Raw genomic sequence first — 19917 nt, 5'->3', positions numbered from 1 at the left:
AGACAATTTCTCAGTAAACATGCAAAACAAAGCAGAAAGCTTTTTTGCTGCTTTTGGTGGTGGGTTTTTTTGAATCTTTAAGTTGAAGTGTTGCGAGTGTTTTTGTGTTTTTTAGGAGACCTTTGCCCATGGTTGCTGATTTTTTGGAATAGGCGGAGGAACAGAGTCACATGAAAGGGCAGATATAGCAGTGACCACAGAATGGATTTGCCTGCCATTACTGTAAAACGTTGACATCCACATACTGTGCGCAGTCCTTGAGCAGCCAGTCATAATGCCATTGAACCTAAATACATGCAAAGACAATTACCTTTTTGTATAGAAATGCACCTTATTCCCCAAAGCGTTGAGCAAATTAGTAATGAAAAAAATAGCAGCAGCTTAAACCAGGTATTAAAATCGTAGCTGCAGAATAAAAGCAAAGAAACAAAACTGCAGATGAAGGGCTAGTTAAGCGGCTCTGCAGTATCTTAAGGCCAAAATATTTGTCTGTGGAATTTAGCCTCTTTCGCATTCTTCTTAAACACCCTACACAAAAGTTGTTGTTCTTACGAGCAGACACCATCTCTAGCACTAAGAGCACAGTACTTTGTCTGCAGCTGTAAGGGGGGGTTGGTTTTGTTTTTGTTTTCTTTTTGAGCAGGGAAGGTCGAGCTGCTTTGGTTGCTTCCTTTGGTGTGGTTAAATACCTGACCCTTTATGGCTTGATTCAATTGTTTGGTACTGCTCTGCTATTTTGGGTAAGTGTATAATACCAATCTTCTGTCAGTGAACTGTGCTTTTCTCGGATTTTATCTTTAGCAGTGTTACACAGCTGGGGGCTTCAAAGAATAACAAAGATGTGAAAAGCCGGATAGTTAGCAGCACAAGGTAGATTGGTTGTAGGGAGTCCCTGAATCAGTGAAAAAGCCTGATGATACAACTTCACCTGTTCTAAAAGAAGAAAGGGGAATTATAAAGGGGGTCAATACTCCCTAGCTGGGTGGTGGAGGCCCAGGAGCGGGACTTGCTATAAAATGGATGCTTTGGTAGGGCAGCTTTCTCCCTCTGCTGGGGGGAAAAAAAAAAATGGAAAAGAAAGTTTCTCATACAGATGAATAAGCGTAAGTAGTTCTTAAGAATGACCTTTATTTATCATTGCTATATGAGGAGTCTTCTAAAATTTTTATCAGCAAAAAGAAAAATAGTGAAGGAAATGGCTTTTATTCAGGGCCACTTCTCCTAACCACGTCCACGTACATCTTCTGTGCACAGTCCCTCAGAGGGTGAAGGGCATCAGGCGAATTGAGCTGCTGTGAACTTTCAAGGTGCAGCCCAGCCTTGGCAGGAGAACAGATGGAGAGTGTTTGTGGGTCACCACACAGCGACAGCACATGGCCGCTTCCTTCTGAAAACTGCTCGTTAGGGAATCAAATTTTCAAGACTCCTTATCAATAAAATAGTTAAACTATTTTGTTGAAATATATGAATAAGAAATCAGCCTGCTTACCCAGCTACTAGTTTGGGCCTACCACCTTTGATGGTGTTCCCGCTACCTGAAGACATTTCAAGCCTGGCACAAAGTGAAACTCTGGTTCTTGTTGCTGTTACTGTGGGCTAGGAGTGTTTGACCTGATCTGAGTGGTCCATCAGGGTCTTGATGATGCTGTTGCTGGCACGACGTTGCTTTGAAACAGCAGTTGGTGCTACAGGTTGTATCATCAAAATTGACACCTGTTGTCATGTGATGTTTTCTTTGTTTTTCTTCCAGCAAGTGCAAATCTTTGGAAATTACCAGTATTTGATACAAGATGTCGTCATTACCCTTCTGGTTTGCCTAACAAGTAAGCAGCTCAGGGAAATCAGCTGTGTGTATTTGAAGAGCCTGAGTGTAAATAGTCAACTTCATTTTCCAATAAAAATTGAAATGAGGAGCCAAGTTCTGCTGTCAGTAACATCATAACCACTGATGTTAGAGCAATCCCCAGGGCCCAGAGGATGGGATTTGGCTCATAATCCTTTGCAAGCACAGCTACAGGAAATCTGTACAGAGAGTGTTTGAATGTGCGACTTCGCTGGAAAAGGAGTATTTGCTCCTATAGTGTTAGCTCCTATAGTTAGACTACGGTAGTGGGGCTCGGAGAGTGTAACTGTCTCTTGGCTTGCCTGCATGTTCTCAGTGTGAGATGCAGCATGGTCTTGGACTCCCAAGGAGGTCCCCATCTGCAGGTGGCGACTGTTTTTCCCCATTTCTCTGTGTGTTTTCCTGTGGGGATGTGGAGATTCAGAGAACATTCAGATAGAAAATAGTGGTGATCAAAGCCATTTCTTGCTTATTTATTAGGGTTGGACTTTGCAGCTCTCACCTGCAATGAGCGGGTGGGTGACCTGTGTGCAGCTCTGTTCGCCCAGCTAACACAGAGGGATGTTGGCAGGCAGGAAATGTCTATGGTTTTTTTCCAGTGAGCTTGACTGAGGCCTATCCAAAACTGGCACCCTATCGCCCTCCCGGCCAGCTCATCTCTCCTCCCTTGCTGCTCTCCATCGTCCTCAATGTGTGCTTTACTGTAGTCATGCAAACCTGCGGCTTCCTTCTGGTGAAGCAACAGCCCTGGTACACAGAGCTGGCCAGCCAGAGGTAAGTCCTTCTTTTTGTCTCTGCTCCCCAGCTTGCAGATCAGACTGCCAGCTGTGCACAGCAGCTGTGCGTTGGCAGCACCCCAACCCTTCCCCTACCTGCAGCGGAGCGTGCTGCCCCACCAGAGCACGAAGATTGTCTTTTCCCCGCGATGCACGTACTCAGCAGAGTGTTGCCACGACACTAATAAGTTGCTGCAGATGCAAGGATAGAAATCTAAAGGCTAAAACACCTCTGTTCCTGAAAGGTCTCTTTTTCCTCTGAAGCATGCAGGGCTCTGCCTGTCTGCAAATACCAGATAAACAGCCAGCCTAGAGCAGGGATGTGTGGCACAGCGGTGCATCTGCATTGGCACCCCTAGGGCTGTGCTGTGCAGGGCTCCTGTTGCTGCCCTGCTTACAGAGCGCTCAGAGCTCGTGCTGTCTCCCAGAGGAGCCTGCAAGATGTGGAGAGCCACCAGAGCTCAGGGGGGTGCCATCAGCCACCGCATTTCTTTCTCTCTGCTCCCCTTTGCTCCCCTCTCCCGGGGTAAGACCATAAAGCTCTTCTGGGAAAATAAAGAGTCCCTCAGATTTTTCTTAAATCTAACTTGGCTTAAAAAAATGGTTCCAAGTTTGGAAGCAGTCTTGTTTTTTGTGTCTCTGAAATATAAAAATCTCTGCCCATACACAGGAACTGGTTACCTTATGTTATCGTGCAGAAATGGACTTGTAGGGTAGGAAACTCAGCAAAGTGTTTCAACGGGAATGTCCACGGGTGCACTGCCACCGCACCGATACATCACTGGGCATACGCTTCCTAAATGGTGTGCAGGCAGCTGGGGCACGCACACACATGTTCGAAGGCTGTCTCTCTCGTACACTGCTGTCATTGCTCACCCAAGAGCAGAGATTTCAACATAGACCAGGAAATTAACTGATGGTTTTTTTTCTTGAAGCAAACTTAAACATAGATTTTGATTTTGTGGATGATATCAGGTTATTATAGGAGGTTGGGTAAGAAAGAAGAGGGAATGGCTGCTTGCAACTCATTGTTCCTGAAGGGAGCAGGAAGAAAATGCCAGGTATTTCCTTACAGACATTGCTCTCTGGGAAACCAGACCCAGACCTCCACCAGCCCAGGAGGAAACAGTACCACCAGCAGTGACGACAGCAGTGTCCTCAGTTATGAAGATACTACACTGTGGCCACTGTCTTCTATCAATTGCATCATTGTGGCCTTCGTCTTTTCCAAGGGAAAGCCCTTCCGTAAGCCCATCTATACCAACTGTAAGTACAGCTGGATTAATGTGTGCTCTGTAGACTCTCATTCCTGCCACAGAATAACACTGGCAAGAGAGGCTGCTAGGAAAGTGATGCTTTGATTTATCTGAACCCACATCACTGACTGGCACGTAAAATAATTGTTGATATACGTTAGCTCCTATTTCACTACCTCTAAAACAAGCTCAGCTACCATTTCTTATATTAGCTTATTCCTCGAGATAACAAGCAGCACAGCTAAAAAAGGAGACTGCATCTTCATTTGAAAAATACATGCTTTCCAGACGAGGATGTGCTGGACTTATTGCCAGGCCTGTATATTATTGTGAACACAGATAGCAAACAAAGATGAGATGTATTTGCTTGAAAATCCACAGAGCTACAATCTTGCCTTGCCTGACCTCCATTCCTAGAGATGAGAGAGAAGAGGCTATGATGAAATTACTGTTCAAATCCTCTCAGAATAATCCTTCTTTTTCTGTTTGAGTTTTGCAGAGATGATTTAGCCCTACTAGCCTTCAGGTACTGATAGCTTCTTTGCAATTGCAGGTTTTTACTCATGATGAGAGGGCAGGGCTTTGCTTAACTTTAGCAGTGTTGGTTTCATTTGGTATTTTGGGAAAAGGTAGGTCCCAAACATGTTTCACAAAGCACTGATCACCTGCAGAAGATAGACAACGGCCAGAAAGAAAATGCCTTGAAAGCAGTCAAGCTGAGTCAGGAGAGAGGACGCTTTCAGCTGACTAATGTGCACATGCGTCTCTGTTTTATCCCTTGTTGGAGAAAATTGCTAGCAGGAAACAAAGGGAAATTTGCTTGTTTTTGCAACCCATTCCATCCTGTCTCTTTCTACTCTACCAGTGAACAAGACTGCCAAATTTGGGAGCTGTTGACCCAATTTGCCAACTAGTTTTAGGTGCCCAGCTCCCAGTACCTGCCAGGAGTTGGACACCTCCAAACCTCTGAGCCACTTGCGAGTGCTCTGTGGACTCCTGCTTGTCTGGAAAAGGGTGCAAAGCCAGACTTTAGCTGGCAAAACTCTCCCTATGGAAGGCACTACCAGAGCCCACCTTTGTCCCTTCGACGTAAGTCCCTGGAGCACCTGGTCCTACCTTAGAGAGGGCAGCCCACAGGAACAAGAGCCAACACACATGGCTGCCTCTGCTGCCTGAGGTCTGGGTGGACAGCTGAGCACATGAAGACATCACAGAGGCAGGGATGCTGATGCTGCACTGTGCTTTTCTAATGAAGACTTATGACTGATAGCAATGCCTTTTTGAGGCAGTTTCCTTTGACTGTGTAAGAATCAGAATGTGCCAAATCACTTGTGCAGTAAAACTGGTGGAGAGCTTTGCAACAGGCTGGTGGAGAGTAGATCTTCTGGGTTTCAGCTCTTCTTTTTGGTAAAAGTAGGATTTTACAGACTGACAATTTTACATGAGCATTTGGGGCTCCTATCAACACGTATGCAGAGTTAGAACTATTCTGATCACCAAACCCTCCCCTTCTCAGGGCTTCAAATGCTCTTGTTTCCCTAGATGTGTTTTCAGTCTTATTGGCCCTCCAGCTTGGAATCTGTCTCTTCCTCTTCTTCGCTGACATTGATGCTGTGTATAGTGGCATGCAGGTAAGTTTAAATGAAATGTGCATGTCCTTTTCATGCTGCATGTTTCATTGACCCTTTACTTGAGCATGCAGAGCATGAGCTACAGCTGTGGTCATCTTTGAGATGAATTTGCTGGTTTGGTGCTGACTGAGTAGCCCTTTGCAACTTCTCTACCATCCATCTGATGAGGATTTGATCAATGAGGTAGTCATCTTCTCCTGTAAAGACTGGGCATCAATAGGGAGAAGAAAAGTGCTCATAGCTTGCTGCCTTTTTTTCCTAATAGAAAAGCACAATAGTGTCGATTGTGTTTTGGCATGCTAGAGGAGGCTTGCTGGCCGGGGAACCAAGTGGGCAGGGAATTCTGCTGCTGCTGCCACCCCCTCCTGGAGCACAGTGAGCCCATGCAGTGCTGCGGGGCTGCTCCCGTGAGCTCAGCGAGGGGCAGAGCATGGACAACAGCTTCCAGCAGCACAGCCCGAACATGGGGAATGATCAGCAGAGAGCTCAGGGCAAGGACCGGTCCTTACTGCAGCCTGAGCAGCTCATTCCCTACTGTCCCCAAGCAGGATCTTACACAAGGTTTTGTTAGTGTGGAGGCCTAGCATTAGGGTTAGCATAGAGGGGACAGGATCTAAGCTTTGAGCGTTAGCTGTAGCTCCCCAGAAGTATTTAGGCATCCAGTCCTGATCCAGGCACCTGATCACTGGTTTCAACAGCAGTTTCAGTAGCCAGGGTGAGTTAGGTGCCTATGTGCAATGAAGAATCTGGCCTCATACCCTTCAATATTTCTATGACGAGATATTAATGTTACATTTACTGTTATTTGCTACTGCCCTCCTCCATGCTTGCCATTGGAAAAATGTTAGTCAGCCTCTTAAATCATTGGAAACAGACGCAAATCTTGGCAAGGCATTTAAACCTAGTGGCGGTTCATGTCTTTTTCAACAGTTTCTTTGCACTCCTGTTATCTGGAGAGTTTATGTCTTATTGATGCTCTTGGTCACCTTTTGTGTATCTTTTTTTACAGAGGTGAGTACACTTATTTACCTTCTTTTCCCTAGAGGTAAACAGGAGCAGCTTCTTTCTTCCCTTATTAGCAGCCACGCTCTCCTCCTGCAGAAGCATAAACCTGTAGGCCTCTCCCCCCCCCCCCCCCCGTGTCAATCAAATCCATTTTACACAGCACCAGAGGCTTTAGACCAAGTCTCTTAACCCTTCAGGGAAAGAAAGAAACAGCATTGCCAGTAAGGAAGCCTGCTCTCCTTACTTGCTGGGAGCAGGACTGGCTCTGGGGGTAGTGGAGCAGACAGCTGCATGTGCAGAGGTCTGGTAGTGACTTTAAAGCCCCTTCCCTCTTGACCTAAAATCGCTCAGGCCAGAGACTGCACTGGCTAACGCAGCTGGATATTTCAATCATTAAAAAAAAAAAAAAAAAAGCAGGCCCAAATGCTCACAAATAATGTTTTGTGGGTCAGAGATGACTGTGTCTCACCAGGCGGGGTCATGGAGCTGTATCCAGAACTGCGTACTGTTCCTCGCAAGGAAACAAGAGTGCACAGTCATCCTACAGCCCCAGGAAGAAAACTTGTCCCTGATTCTCCCCTTCAGCTAAACAGACTGAAATCAGTGCCATGCAGATGCAACTAAGCAGAGTCTTCCTATGAACTAGGAAGCATGATGTCCACATAGCATTTGGCAACTATTTTACTGAAGGGGAGAGCATGCAGACTCCCAGGGCTATGCTCCCCGTTGCCTGTATGAGCCGAGGCTCAGGGGCTTTTGCACATGTAACAGGGATGGTTTTCATCCACTGAACACATCTTCCTCTCCATGAAGAGCAACAGCACTGACTCTGCTTTGTGTCACTCCACAGGATGTTATCTTGCAAAACAAACACCTCTGGCTGCTGCTTAAAAAGTGGTTTGGATTCCAGTCAAAGAGCCAGTACCGGAAATGGCAGAGGAAGCTGCAAAAGGATCCAAACTGGCCTCCCTTAAATGCAAAAGACTTTGCAACAAAAAATACAAATGAGGTTTACATTAACCCAATATATGAACACAATGAAGGGGACTAGGGGTGAGATCCTGTAGCTGGGAATGGGGCTGCACAGTGACTAGCGTGTACTGAACAGTCCATGCTTTCATCACTTGAGATGCACAAGATTCAGATTTTTGAAATGCACGAACAAACCAAACATTTCAGAGGCAGACTGGGCCTGCTGTGGTGAGCAGTATTCTCTCAGTTGCTGCTAAAATAACAACTTTGGTTCCACTCTGTGGCCACAGCAGGTCTCAGGCCTTGCCAATATCCCCTATGAAGTCTCAGGAAATACTGAGTGAAGTGAAGTGATGGTTTCCACTGTGTCACATCATGATCCCACTCCAGGTTTTGGCCACCACTCCACCAAATCCTGTCAACGTATCCACAGAACTTGATGGAAAGGCAGTTAAAAATCTGTGACCTAATCTTGACTCCATGGAAGATCATATGTACAATTGCAAAATCCAGCATTAAATGACACGCTGCAGCTCCCAAAGCCTACAAGAAAGACCCATATATCATGTAATTCTAGCTTTCTTCCATCCTGTAGTGAATTACAGATGTGAGAGGGCCCACACATTGTCCTACCTGCCCCCCCACCTTGATCCTTTCTTTACAAATATAACTCACTGAATATGGAGAAGGCGTAAGCTGTCGGGTCAGGCTGGGAAGGCTAGCAAAGTATTTACAAGGATATGTCCCACTCAAGCTTGCAAAGTCCCAGGAAGGAAGAGCTGCCCCCTGCCCCATCACGCACAAGCACAACCCCCCGTTCATGCTCTGCCGCAGACCCGGCCAGGGGAGGGTCAGTCGGATAACCCACGAGCTTCTCCATCACGCCTGCGCATTTCAAGAGGGTCTACGGAGGGACCAGTCCTGTTTTATCTTGGCTACTGATATTGCAGCTTTTGCTGGCTCAGGCTCAGAAACTTGGAGCGTGACGCACCTGAGAGCTAAATGCTGTCCTCAGTTTGAGATCACATAGCACTACTACTTTCAAGGACTCACTCAATGGAAAGCAGCACTGAGCCTTGACTTTTTGCTTTAAATAGGTCATGCCAAGAAGCAGGGGTTTTAATGTGCTCTAGAGCTCAGCTGCTATACAGGTACAATAAGCTGAGCCCCTCTAGATTAGCTTTTTAATTTTTAATTTTTCAGTGACCTAATTAGTTAGCCATGAAAGAACTTTTGATTACAATTGCAGCAATCAAAAAAAGGCTTTCAGGTTCAGATTTATTATAATGTGTTTCCCCATATTAAAAAAGAAGACTCCTATTTAAATGTAATAATTGAGGGCACTACCAAATATGACCAGAAGTCTTTGCCTTGTTATTTCAAACATTGGAACAACTGATGTTTAAAAAAAGCTTCTGATCCAGCTATGTACGTGTTAAAAGCAGACAAAAATAGCAAGCCTCTTACAGACAGCTCTTTTGCGCTCATCTCTTCTTACAGTCCAGGCAGTTGCATATGGCAAAAGCAACATAGGATTTAATTTCTTATACGCAGTCTGCAAATAACGTGGTTCCAAACTTGCAAACCAAATACTCCCGTCAGACAGTAATAAACCACAACTTTTCTAACTAGTTTTCTTATGAGCTAAGTCACACGTTAGCTTTGTGCCTGGGAAATAGTTGGACTCTGTAGATTTTTGTGAGATGTCATATAGATGCTGCACAGGTGCTTCACCTACAGCCCTGCAGGGACACTGGGCTTACCTTACTGCTGTCTGGAGGAAGATCTTAATTGCATTGGAGCAACAAGCTGCTTAAACTTAATTTTGGACACTGTAGAGAAAATGGCCCCAGCTCCAGACATGGATCAAAGGCTCCTGGCTGACCTTGCAACTCACTACAGCCTTATGTTAAGCCTCATCACTTTGGGAGACCAAGGAATAAGCTTGGTCAGGTCCAGTACCAACAGTTACTGCACTTAATGGATGAAGAGGGAAATTTCAGCTGCACAGTGGTCCCAACCTGGAACAAACAGCTGCCAGAGAAAAAGCTAGCTGCTTTTTTTTTTGTTAGATTTCCCCAGAGCAGTCAACAGGTGGGCCTACTGCTCCCAAAAGGAGTCAGAGGAACCAGGGAAAGGGACATTTTGCAGGTGGAAGAAAACCAAGCAAGACACCATCATGCCAAAAACAAAACACCAATTTAAAACACTGAGGGAGACATCTCTTAAGACCTGCCCTTCCTTCCTGCCTCCCTCACTCTCAAGAGCAGCTCAGAGTTTAGGAACTGCAAGTACAAGGGCCGGGACACAATATAGGCCTTGTCTACCATTTCACAGGCAGTCTCATGCAGGTCTAGGCAGCTGGGGTTTTCCACTTGTACAGTCCATCAGTTGGAGGACACGTAATAACCCTTAGCAATATTTTTGTTACTTTTGTTTTCAAAAAAAATGTAAAAATGTTTCTTCAAACTGGTTAAAAAAAGCTATTAACAAAAAGAGCTCACAGGAAGCAGTCTATAAAAACAGCATGTGTAGAAAGACTGTTTGCAGGCTCACTGGACCCCAGTCCTCAGCAAAGCAGTAGGGTGTGGGTGTGGGTGTGGGTGTGGGTGTGGGTGTGTGTGTGTGTGTGGATAAGGATGAGGAATTTGCTTGCTAGCTCCGCAAGACTAGCATGGAAATCATCACAGGCAATGTAATGCAAGCAGCTGTGGCAAATAGGCTAGTGCTGGTCTCATCAAGAGGGACACATTTGTTAGTAAGTCTCAGCTGCAGCTACAGCCATGAACTGTCCTGGTTCCATCCCAGCCAGCGATCCAGCTACCCTGCTCTGACCGCTCATCATGGGAGTCCGTCAATACTGTCTTTCTCTGGATCTGCTTCGGAAAAAGCCCAGCAAGGAGAAGGCACCAGCAGCAGCTGTTACAAACCCGATGGCACTGATTGCTCGGTTGGCCTGCAAAGGGAGAGCAAAACAGAGACTGGAAACCCTGTGAGCTTTTTTTTTTTTTCTCCAGGCATGCTAATGATGACCAGACAGACATAATTGAGACAATGAATTGAATAAGAGAGACACACACACGCCTGATAAGCAGAACGGGCCAGACCTAAGGCCCAGACCCTTACTCTCCTGGCTGTGGTGTTCAGCAAGAGGGGCACTGCTGGGGCTCAGACTGTAGCAAACCCTGTGGTCCAGTGTCTCAGCTAGACCGGGGGCAATGACAGTTTGGACTCAGTACCTGGGGCTTTGCTGTGTGACCCAGTCCAAGGGCTCATAAAGCGAATTTAAGTGCATGCTTTGCAAGGAAGAGCCATAAGAAATTACCCAGTGTCACTCACCTGCTCAGAGACCCCCTCGCCGTAGCGGAGCAGTGTCACAAAGTGCTCACAGTTGTTGCCAAGCAGGTCGTAGGACACTTCCTGGTCAATGAGGTACTCGGCGCGTCGGATGATCTCCTCCACGGGAAGGGGAGGGTAGGTGTCGTCGTACTTGTTGTTGATTTGGTAGGTGTCGTTTCCCACCACGTCCTTCAGGAGCTGCATCCTCACCCGGGCCTTTCTGCTGAAGACTGACTTGGCGCTGGCAAACGAAGCCGCAGGCCCTTCATCTGGGGAAGGCAGAGTTGGAATGAGCCAGGCAGGCCCACTCCTGCCCCTCTGAGACCCCAGAGCAGTTTCTGCCTGGCTCCTGGAAGTCCTATGTGTGATACCTGCCTGGAGGCCCCCGTGCACATTTGTGTTTCCAGGAGCAGTGAAGGGCACAGTCTTAACCTGAAAGAAACCTGTATATGACCCACAGAGTACTGAGGGCAGCAGTCTTCCCCCAGCCACAAGCCTCCCCCAGAAAACGGATGTGCAACCCCCTTTGCACAACCCTCTGGGGCCTACCAGGGCCCTCATACAGGGTAGTTCTGAGGATTTTCCTGAGTGGCAGAAAAGGTCTTGAGGTACAGCATGTCTCTGCTCCACTGTGACAGGTTTTTGAATCAGTCAAGTCCAAGGATGGGCGCAAGGTCACACAGCAGGCAACCATTGCTCCTTCCTCGCTTTTGACCTCATGTCCATCGCGATGCTGCTAAGAAACCCAAAGCTGCTCAGAGCTGACCGATTGCCTCTGGAGCAAGGACGGGCTCCCGGATCACCCCAAGGCACCCTGCTGCCTTGCTGTAAGCCTTACCTACAGGTGTCACGTTGATGATGTACCCATCCCCCAGGTAGAGGGCCCAGTGCTGGTAGGCTGGCCGGAAAATCTCAATCAGGTCCCCAGGCTGGGGGTTCCCAGGGTGCGTCACGCTGAAGTGCTCTGTAGCTGCCATCTCAGAGGGAGGGAGTTGGTGCCGGCCCAGGACATGCCCCTCTCACTGGGCAGGCTCAGCGCAAGGCACAGAGGAGCGGGGAGGTCTGGTGTGCGCGGCGGCCATCTGCTTACGAATCGCAGGAAAAGAGATCATTAGGAAGCAGCACTGGCCACCTGCAACCCACTCAGACCACCCGTGGCACGTCCTGTCCGGTGGCCAGCAGGCACTGCCCAACGGCTGCTGCAAACTGCTGTGCTGCTGCAGGGCTCCTGCCTCCGCGCTCCGGGTCCTGCCTGCTGGCAACATGCTGACATATCGTTAGCAACGCAATCACCACCCCTTCGGCAAAGCGCTGCAGGCAAAGGGTGAAGCTGTGTTTCTGTGCACTAGCACCTCCTGCCATTGCAGGCTGGCGTCTGTCTCACGCTGCCTGTCCCTCCAGCCCTCAGCACGGCACGGTCCTTCTCCCCCGCGGCGAAGTGCACAAGAAGCCTGAATTATTCGCACTGCCTCCTCCCTGCAAGACTCCGGCTTGTCCCTCCCTACCCACCCCTGCTTCTACTCCTTTCAAGGCCCTGCTCAAAATACCACGACTTGCGCTGGCACTGGGCCAGCTCTGGCGGAGGGTCACAGCACCATAAGGGCTCCCGGGGGTGCAGCCAGCAGGGTTGGGGAGAGAGGGGCACCCGGGGGGGGGGGGGAACCTGTCTCCACGCTTTGCAGCACTGCGGATGCCAAGGCCCAGGGTGCCACGCTCGTTCTCATGCAGGTGGGGCTGGTGTCCCAAGGCAAGGGGACACCCCCGGGAGCTTGGCAAACCTGAGCCTGCCACTGGCACCCCTGCAGCACACACCCAGCACCGCGAATGGGGCTCCATCCTGCTGGCAGATGCCTGCTCCCCCCCGCCCCCCCCGACCTCCCACAGCTCCCCTGCATCCCCCTAGGGCCCTGCTCACCCCCAGCGCCTGTCCTGCTGTGGCCGTGCCCGGGCTGCTGCCCCGGGCAGCCCCGAGCGAGGCCAGCAGCGGAAGCTGGCCCAGCTCCTGGCTCCTCCTTGCCGCTATAAATAGTGAGGAGCCGGGCAGGCTCTGGGGCGGGTGGTGCTTGCACTGTCCCCGGGGAGCTGCCTGCCAGCAAAGCAGCCGCTCTGCGAGGCTGGGAGAGACTCACCTCCTGGAGTTTCTAAAAATGCCTGTCTTGTAGAAAAGCTCCTCCTGTCTCTGGAGAACATGGGCAATCACCTCCTCGCCAGGAGCTAGTGTCACACTTCTCACACCCCTGCCAGCTTCAGGCGTGGGCTCTGGTGTGCGGAGCAGGGGCAGCTGTCCTGCAGGGCCGAGTGGTAAGTGAGCATCTCTTACTGGAAAATTTTTAGAGAGGGAGAGGCGATGCAGAGCTGCTGTTTCCTTCTCTGCTGTCAAGGGGATGTGAAGGAGGTGGAGCTCAGTGTAAATTCAAATTGCCATTTTAGGGCAAATAGATTTCTAGGCTGGCTTTTCATGTCTTTCATATTGTGGCCCAGGGATTTCCTTCAGAACACTGAAAGTGTCTCATGGTCTCAGCTGATTGTGCCCAACATGAGCCCTCTGAGCTGAGGGGCGGGAGAGTGCAGACGTCCTGAGCACCGATGAGCAGAGGTGGGGGGGCACCTTTGCTATTGCCAGCACAGCATGCTAAAAAGGAGGGTGGGTGGCCACTGTCAGTAAAACTGTGCTCTGAGTGAGCTGAACTAAGCAGTATATTAAGCTCGGCATTTTGAAAGTCTGGCGAAAGAGCAGATAGATTATATGAAGATGAAAAGATCAGAGCAGCAGGAGCCGAAGGTACAGAACATGTGGCGCTTCTTGGTAGCCTCACTGACCTGGCATTGCCAGAGGCAGACAACAGTACCACTTCATGGATTGGTTCCCTTTCTGGCTTCTATTGACATGCAATAGTTAATCCAGTGAAGCACTGAATTGCAGTTCTGCTTCATGTAGCACCTCCTGTTTCAGGTCTGAAGTATTTACAAGGCTTTGCAGTGGAAAACAAAGGGAATTCTTGTGGTATTGAAATAGCAAAGTGTATCCATGGAAACGCAGGAATCTGCTTTACATGGGCACATACGGGCCCTGTTGCATGAAAGTGCTTGGGCTGTGAACCTGCAGGATACAGACTGGCCTTTGCTCCCACTGACTACAACAGAAGGGGAGCACGGTCAGCACCACACAATATTCACAGAATTGCACTGTTAGCAAGTGTGAGAGCGCAATAGGAAGCTGCTGCTGAACAGGCAGGAAAGATGCTTTTATAAACACTGTGAAATTCCAGCATAACGTTATCTGTTCATTTGTGCACAAATAGGTCTCTCACACAGAATAATTTTCATTATATAATGGGGCTGAAAGCCCCTTTCCATTCACATCCACTCAATAGCTGTGTGTTGGTCACACATGGACAGCTGGCATGTTCTTGAATGGCCCAAAATACAATTCCTTTTATCCACCTAACCGTTCATGGATGCTACAAATACTCTTCTGGCTAGTAGCATGCATGAGTTTATGGGTACAAGGGAAAGGGAAGGGAGAAGGGGCAAGTAAATAATAACTGGCATTATGGAAGAAACAATGGGAAGCCCACACTGGGAGCTCACCTCTGGCATAATCAAAAGGGAACCTGCAGAGAACTGGAAAACAATCAGAGAGACCATAATGAAACTTCTCTTATGCCTCAAAGGCTTCACTCATAGCACTGGAAATTTTTTTAGGGCTGGCACAATGCGTAGGCGCTGTCTCATTCCCCCCAAGCTACATAAGAGCGGTCTGTCGTGGGGTGGGTGTCTCACACACTACATGTTATTTGGCGTTGCCGCAAGCAGCTTTGATAGTCTGCTTTTTGGGGTCCTTAGCATGGGTTTAGGACTGAGCTGATGCAGATCTCTAACTGTGTTCACTGCTGTGACACTGTGGCAGCTTCAGAATTTGCAAAGATCCACAAGGAAATCAACTGACCTCCTCAATGAGAACTAACCCCCCAATGAGAAATCAGCTAACAGGATCTTGTTCTTCAGGGGGTGTCTGTTATGTTACGCTTTGCTTAGCACCGACAGGCACAGGGTTGATGACAATCCCCATTCTCGTCTGCTCCACCCTGATCACAAAGAGGCAGCTGTCGTTCAAACAATCGTCTCTTTCAGCCCAGCACTCCCAAGGGGGAGAATAGATGTCATCCCTTTTACTATGCCTGTCACCAGACAAGCTAGGTGTCTTCATATATATTTCTCTCCTCAGCTGGACATCCCTTCCCAGAAGAGGAGCAAGAACAACATAGTCTCTAATGTTAGAAGTCCTTCGCTTCAATACAGGCCTACAGCATGAGGTCTTAGATATTTTAGAGAAGTGATTTCAAAGGTCTTCAGCAAATGCAATGTTTTATTTGGTATTATTTCTTCTCAAAGCATTAGAAATACTGTTAAAATACAAGAGAAAAAAGTAATACAAATAAATGTGAAAAAATAATTGCTAACTAGAATATGTATTTTGGGGTTCATTTTGATCAAATGCAGCGTTCACTATGCAGCCGTAATTTTGCTCGTATACGCTGTGATCCAGTGCATCCCTAGACTGGTTGAAAGATGAATCCCCTGTTTTGTCAGTTCTTTCGAATGAATGCTTGTGCTTCCTCTTCCTTCTGTCCAAAAAAAAAAAAAAGGAAACCAAAAACAGCTTTAATTTCTATTCTTAACTGTAGTGAGAGGCCAAACAGTGGTGTGAGCATGAATGAAGCCAAATTTTGGAGCTTCCTAAATTTTGTGATAGTGATGCATAGGCCTTATGTAATAGAAACGGCATATGTTGATTCCTGTAGACAAAGGGTTAAGTTTTCCCTCATGTTCCTCAAATGAGCTCCTGAATGCTCTGGTTCCTTTCTGGTCCTGCCATTATGTGACTAGTGGGAGTCCTGGGGTACAGAGGTGCCAGAAGGTATGTGTTTTGTCTCTGTGGAATGTAGCAGAGCTGGCAAAAGCCTTACCTGGACAGGTATACTGCAGAGGAGATGAGAATGAGGACAACAACAACAACACCTGCCACAACTCCCACAGCAATGGCAACCGTATGGTCCTGTTTCTCTTTGAAAGGTGTTTGATCTGAAGAAGAAATAGGAGCCCTGTCAGTGAAAGCTAACTATTGCAAACAGAAGCTTTTTCTTAAGTGTCAAACTGCAATCTGAGCAGTGAGCAGACATGCCTGTCTGCTTGGTTTATACTGTCTTTTCTGGCTAAGATGGCTTTCTGGAGTGTCTGACCTCTGACTCCTTCTTTCTGCTTGCATGGTCACAGGCTCTCACCCACCAAAGACAGACAGAACTGCATAAACATATTATTTGCTAGGTGAATGCAGGCTCCCAGCAACCAGTAGCTACAGGATGGCTTCCCATGCAGGAAAGTACAGGCCATTTCTTTGTGACACCTGTCCCAGTGGAGCTGTTTATTCTGTTAATATTTTAGCTCTCAAAACCAGACTCTAAATCCACTAGCCTGTTAATGTAAACATAGCATCTGGTTGTTGTCACTACTGTCTGTGCTAATTGTGCAGCAGACAGGCAAAAGTTAATCAAACATATGGTTCAAGCCAGGGGTATCCATGAAGCATTTTGGAGTATTTTCTTTGAAGTGGACCCCAGCCTCTGTCACAGTTTCATGCCTGAGGCTTGTTTCAGACTTGAGCCAGAGCATAAGCTGACATGTAGGCAAAGTGAACTGCTGGGGACTGTGGGCTTCTGGGGTAGGTCTGGCCAGAACAGACTGATGTAACACTACAGACATGCCCACTTAGTCTATGGTACCGGGGGGCAATCCTTACTCTGAGGAATAGTGTCAAGGACTTGTCTGGGACTACATGCAGTGGAAAGGTTTCTAGGGTCAGCCACCACCCTACCTTTGATTAAGTCACAAAGTGCCCATTAAAAGATATGATGAAGTCCCAATCTGATCTAACACCTGCCTCTCTTTGTGTGTGTAATGCTGCCAGTGAAATCCAAAATAATTTTGTTACCTATCCGTTCAGTCTCACAGTTAGGTCCTGTGTACAGTTCTGGACATTCGCAGGAAAACCTGAGAGAAGTATCATTGGTAGTCTCAGAGCAAACTCCATCATTCTGACAAGGACTTGGCATACATGGTCCACCTAACAAAAGGGAAGAAGAAACACTTCAGAATCTCAGATAATCCAACACTGAGAAAACTGTTCTTGGTTAGCTTACGCTGACTCTAGCCTATGCTAGATATGCTCCATATTGTAAGGCCTATTCTTTATTTCATACTTGACAACAAGACTGGAGGAAAGAAACACTATTTCTAAGATGAAACATCACAGCAAGATCCGCAGTATATTTATGAAGGGATTTTCTTCTGTTCAGATTCTGTTGCAACTATCCCAGACTCAGTGATGAACTCTGCTGCCCTAAAAGCAGTAAGTCAAGAATTCTTAGCGCCAAAACAAAGCGATAGGGTTAGTAGTTGACTCACTTCTGTAGCACCCACGAGCATAGTTTGAAATGCCACAGATTTCATCAGATGCACACACTATGTTAGAGCAGGAGACAGTGGAGCTTTCTGTGCACTGGCATGTCTGAGAGCAGTCATCAGTGGTGAATGTTTCTCCAATCTGGAAGACAGCAGTTAAACGTTAAAAAACATCAAATAAAATCAGCCATAAAAACATGAATGGAGCACTGGGGCCCCATGCTATTCTCTCCGATGCCTTCCCGATGAATGAGTACTGGACAGATTTTTTTTTTTTTTTAATAGTTTGCACACAAAAAAAAAAAAAAAGAAAAACCAAGCAGCCTACAAACCCAGCTCTTTGAAACTTGAGGAAAGCCCAAGAAAGAAGGCAAGAGGAGACTTTGAGGGCTGAGATCCTATTGCCAGGTTAGGTACATGTGCAACCAACAATGTCTAACTGTTGCTGTAGGTAAGAGACAATGGCAGATGAATCCCATTGTACCTCCAAGACAATGTGGAAAGGTACCATGTGCCATTTTTCTGGCAGATCCCGGCTGTTCATATTAAATGTCTCCCTCCACAACATGCTCTTTACTGGCTTAAGCCTTGTCTGCATCAAATCATTAGTGTTCAAACAGAAATCTGTGAGATTATGAAGCTGTTTAATCCGTTCTATCCTGCAGCTAAAATGGAAGATACTCTGTACTCAGAGGCCAGCCTTCTTGAGGCTCTCTTCATGCTACAGCCAGCTTTGCCGACGCTCAGCCCTGCCCCCACCACTCTTCACTGAAGAGAGGGACCACAGTGACTGGTAGAATTTCTCTGTAACTGGTTTGTTGTAAATTTAAGAGTCTATTAGGTCATTATTTAGAGTAATAAAGGTGAAGAATTAGCATGGAGGTCACAGTATAATCATATGCTTCCCCCAAGTGCCTGCCTTGAGTTTTCTGGCAGGCAGAGATTCAGAGGCACACCAAGCACTCCACTCTCTCTCCCCTTCCTCTGGAGACGAGAATATCATTAAACAAATTGCTCTTTGTTTCTAATGCAAAGTTGCACACTGCGGAGAACAAAGAGATTGTCAAAATAATTAGCAGGAGAAAATATTGTTTGGCACTGTGGAAGCTATCATCTGGCCCACTCAGACACTGTACCTCATAATATTTGTCAAGGTATATGCAGCCACATTGTTTGTAAGGCACGCAGTCAAAACCACTAAGAACATAGCCAGGGAGGCATTCGCAGCCTTCAACACAGGGTGAGTCACACTCAGAGGGGCTGGTCAGGTCGGCGCAGGATGCTGGGCATGCAGACATGCATGAGCTGTAGTTGCTGTTGGCAGGACACTGCATTGCTGTAAGAATCAGGAGAGTCTAGTTACAACAGGCTGCTGTGTGTTACTTACACATTGCCTTTTCAGCGCCAAAAGATGTTACCATTTTGTAGGAGGCAAAATGATGAATACAAATACATGGAGATGTGCACACAGGTATAATAATACTAAAGTTGTAAGTAAAAGTCAAGCACTGCAAAGTCAGGAAATGCACTGTCAAAAGTTATTTGTGTACTGTGTTCCTGGTCCTGGTGTTCACTGATCTCAGATAATTTCTCACACATTCAGGGTAGCCATTCCCATAAATACCAGAGCTGCTTCATGGTTCTGGGAAGTGTGTTTCACCATGAATGCAAAGTCATCAAACCATGGGTGACAAGTACAGTTTGATGAATCTCTCAGCTTGAAAAAATAGTTAAAGAAAAAAAGGTTTGAGGTTATTTCTACATTTTTGAAGCCTAGAAGATTTGGGGGGTGCTGAATCTTTTTTATTCTGAAATTTTGTAGACAAATAATAAAAAATAGTAAATTTTGTACATTTAAAAAGAGATTGAAAAGAAATGTTTTGAAAGTTTTCCTTCATATTTTTTGCTTGTGAGAGCACCAACTTTTTCATTTTTTTGCCCAGTTGGGAGTGGGAACAGTTTTTTTTTCCTCTCACAGAACCTCTGACTGCTCTGCTTTCCTAAGTAACTTTCTAAGCTGGGGCCTAAATGCGAAAAGTCAGCATAAGATTCAGACGAGGGGTCAGAAGAGCAAATGTGCATTCTAAACTGTGAGCAGTGATTGAAGTGCAATTCAACATGGTTTCAGTCCCTGAGAAGCTTTGATACATGGTGGTTCTGTGGAAAGCCTCAAAACTCAGATTTTGAGAGTCCTTCCTAGGCAGAAACTATGCATTCTAGTTCTTCCTGTACTTACCACAAACTGTCTGTTGCCTCCAGCCTTCCATATTGACTCCTTGCTCCTGACAAGCCAGCACATACTGCTCCAGACTGCGACATAATGTAGCATCATCATCTTCTTCTATACACATATCAAAGAGGCAGCTCCTATGTGCAACATGAGAAAGCATTTATTCCTAATACATTTGTTATAGTTTATTTTTAGCCGCTTTTCCACCTTACTCTGAGTTAGTTCCATGTTCCTGTACCTTTCTGACAGAATAAAAGAAAGAAGAAAAAAATCTCAAATCCTTGGGAAAATCCAGTCATTTGTTGTGCAGCTGCTGCTAACATGTAATGTTTTCATATATGCACGAACAATAAACAAGTACCTGACTGCTTGTCACAGTAAATTATTCTTCTTTGCTCTCAGC

General features: G+C 46.8%; 3 protein-coding genes across 5 annotated transcripts in view; 1 reads left to right on the top strand and 2 right to left on the bottom strand.

Annotated features, from left to right (window-relative positions):
* The window catches only part of LOC106498394 (probable cation-transporting ATPase 13A5), a 36572-nt gene extending 29010 nt beyond the window's left edge, over positions 1-7562 (top strand). Inside the window, exons 24-30 of the mRNA XM_067302184.1 lie at positions 644-740; positions 1751-1823; positions 2443-2617; positions 3695-3885; positions 5418-5506; positions 6437-6517; positions 7362-7562. Coding sequence (XP_067158285.1) covers positions 644-740; positions 1751-1823; positions 2443-2617; positions 3695-3885; positions 5418-5506; positions 6437-6517; positions 7362-7562 — 907 coding nt within the window. The remainder of the gene's footprint in view (positions 1-643; positions 741-1750; positions 1824-2442; positions 2618-3694; positions 3886-5417; positions 5507-6436; positions 6518-7361) is intronic.
* Positions 7563-9665: 2103 nt separating this feature from the next.
* Positions 9666-13223, bottom strand: PLAAT1 (phospholipase A and acyltransferase 1). 3 transcript variants are annotated; one of them, XM_013959621.2, is made up of 4 exons: positions 12952-13223; positions 11661-11904; positions 10823-11091; positions 9666-10439 (listed from the first exon to the last, which is right to left on the bottom strand). In XM_013959621.2, exons 2-4 carry the CDS (start codon positions 11797-11799, stop codon positions 10338-10340), a joined length of 510 nt encoding a protein of 169 aa, XP_013815075.1. In that variant the 5' UTR covers positions 11800-11904; positions 12952-13223; the 3' UTR covers positions 9666-10337. The 3 variants fall into 3 exon arrangements, with proteins under 3 accessions (XP_013815075.1, XP_067157899.1, XP_067157900.1); XM_067301798.1 differs by lacking the exon at positions 12952-13223 and adding an exon at positions 12738-12817; XM_067301799.1 differs by lacking the exon at positions 12952-13223 and adding an exon at positions 12738-12756 and having other exon boundaries at positions 11661-11907.
* Positions 13224-15077: 1854 nt separating this feature from the next.
* The window catches only part of LOC106498380 (IgGFc-binding protein-like), a 45146-nt gene continuing 40306 nt past the window's right edge, over positions 15078-19917 (bottom strand). The window contains exons 47-52 of the mRNA XM_067302183.1: positions 19521-19651; positions 18421-18620; positions 17288-17426; positions 16815-16946; positions 15793-15907; positions 15078-15450 (exon numbers count right to left, since the gene is read on the bottom strand). Of these exons, the coding sequence (XP_067158284.1) occupies positions 15282-15450; positions 15793-15907; positions 16815-16946; positions 17288-17426; positions 18421-18620; positions 19521-19651 (886 nt within the window). The 3' untranslated portion in view covers positions 15078-15281. The remainder of the gene's footprint in view (positions 15451-15792; positions 15908-16814; positions 16947-17287; positions 17427-18420; positions 18621-19520; positions 19652-19917) is intronic.

Source organism: Apteryx mantelli, chromosome 9 (genome assembly GCF_036417845.1).
Source record: "Apteryx mantelli isolate bAptMan1 chromosome 9, bAptMan1.hap1, whole genome shotgun sequence".
NCBI lineage: Eukaryota > Metazoa > Chordata > Aves > Apterygiformes > Apterygidae > Apteryx > Apteryx mantelli.
The sequence above is the reverse complement of the archived record's forward strand: the minus strand, read 5'-3'. Positions and strand labels throughout refer to the sequence as shown.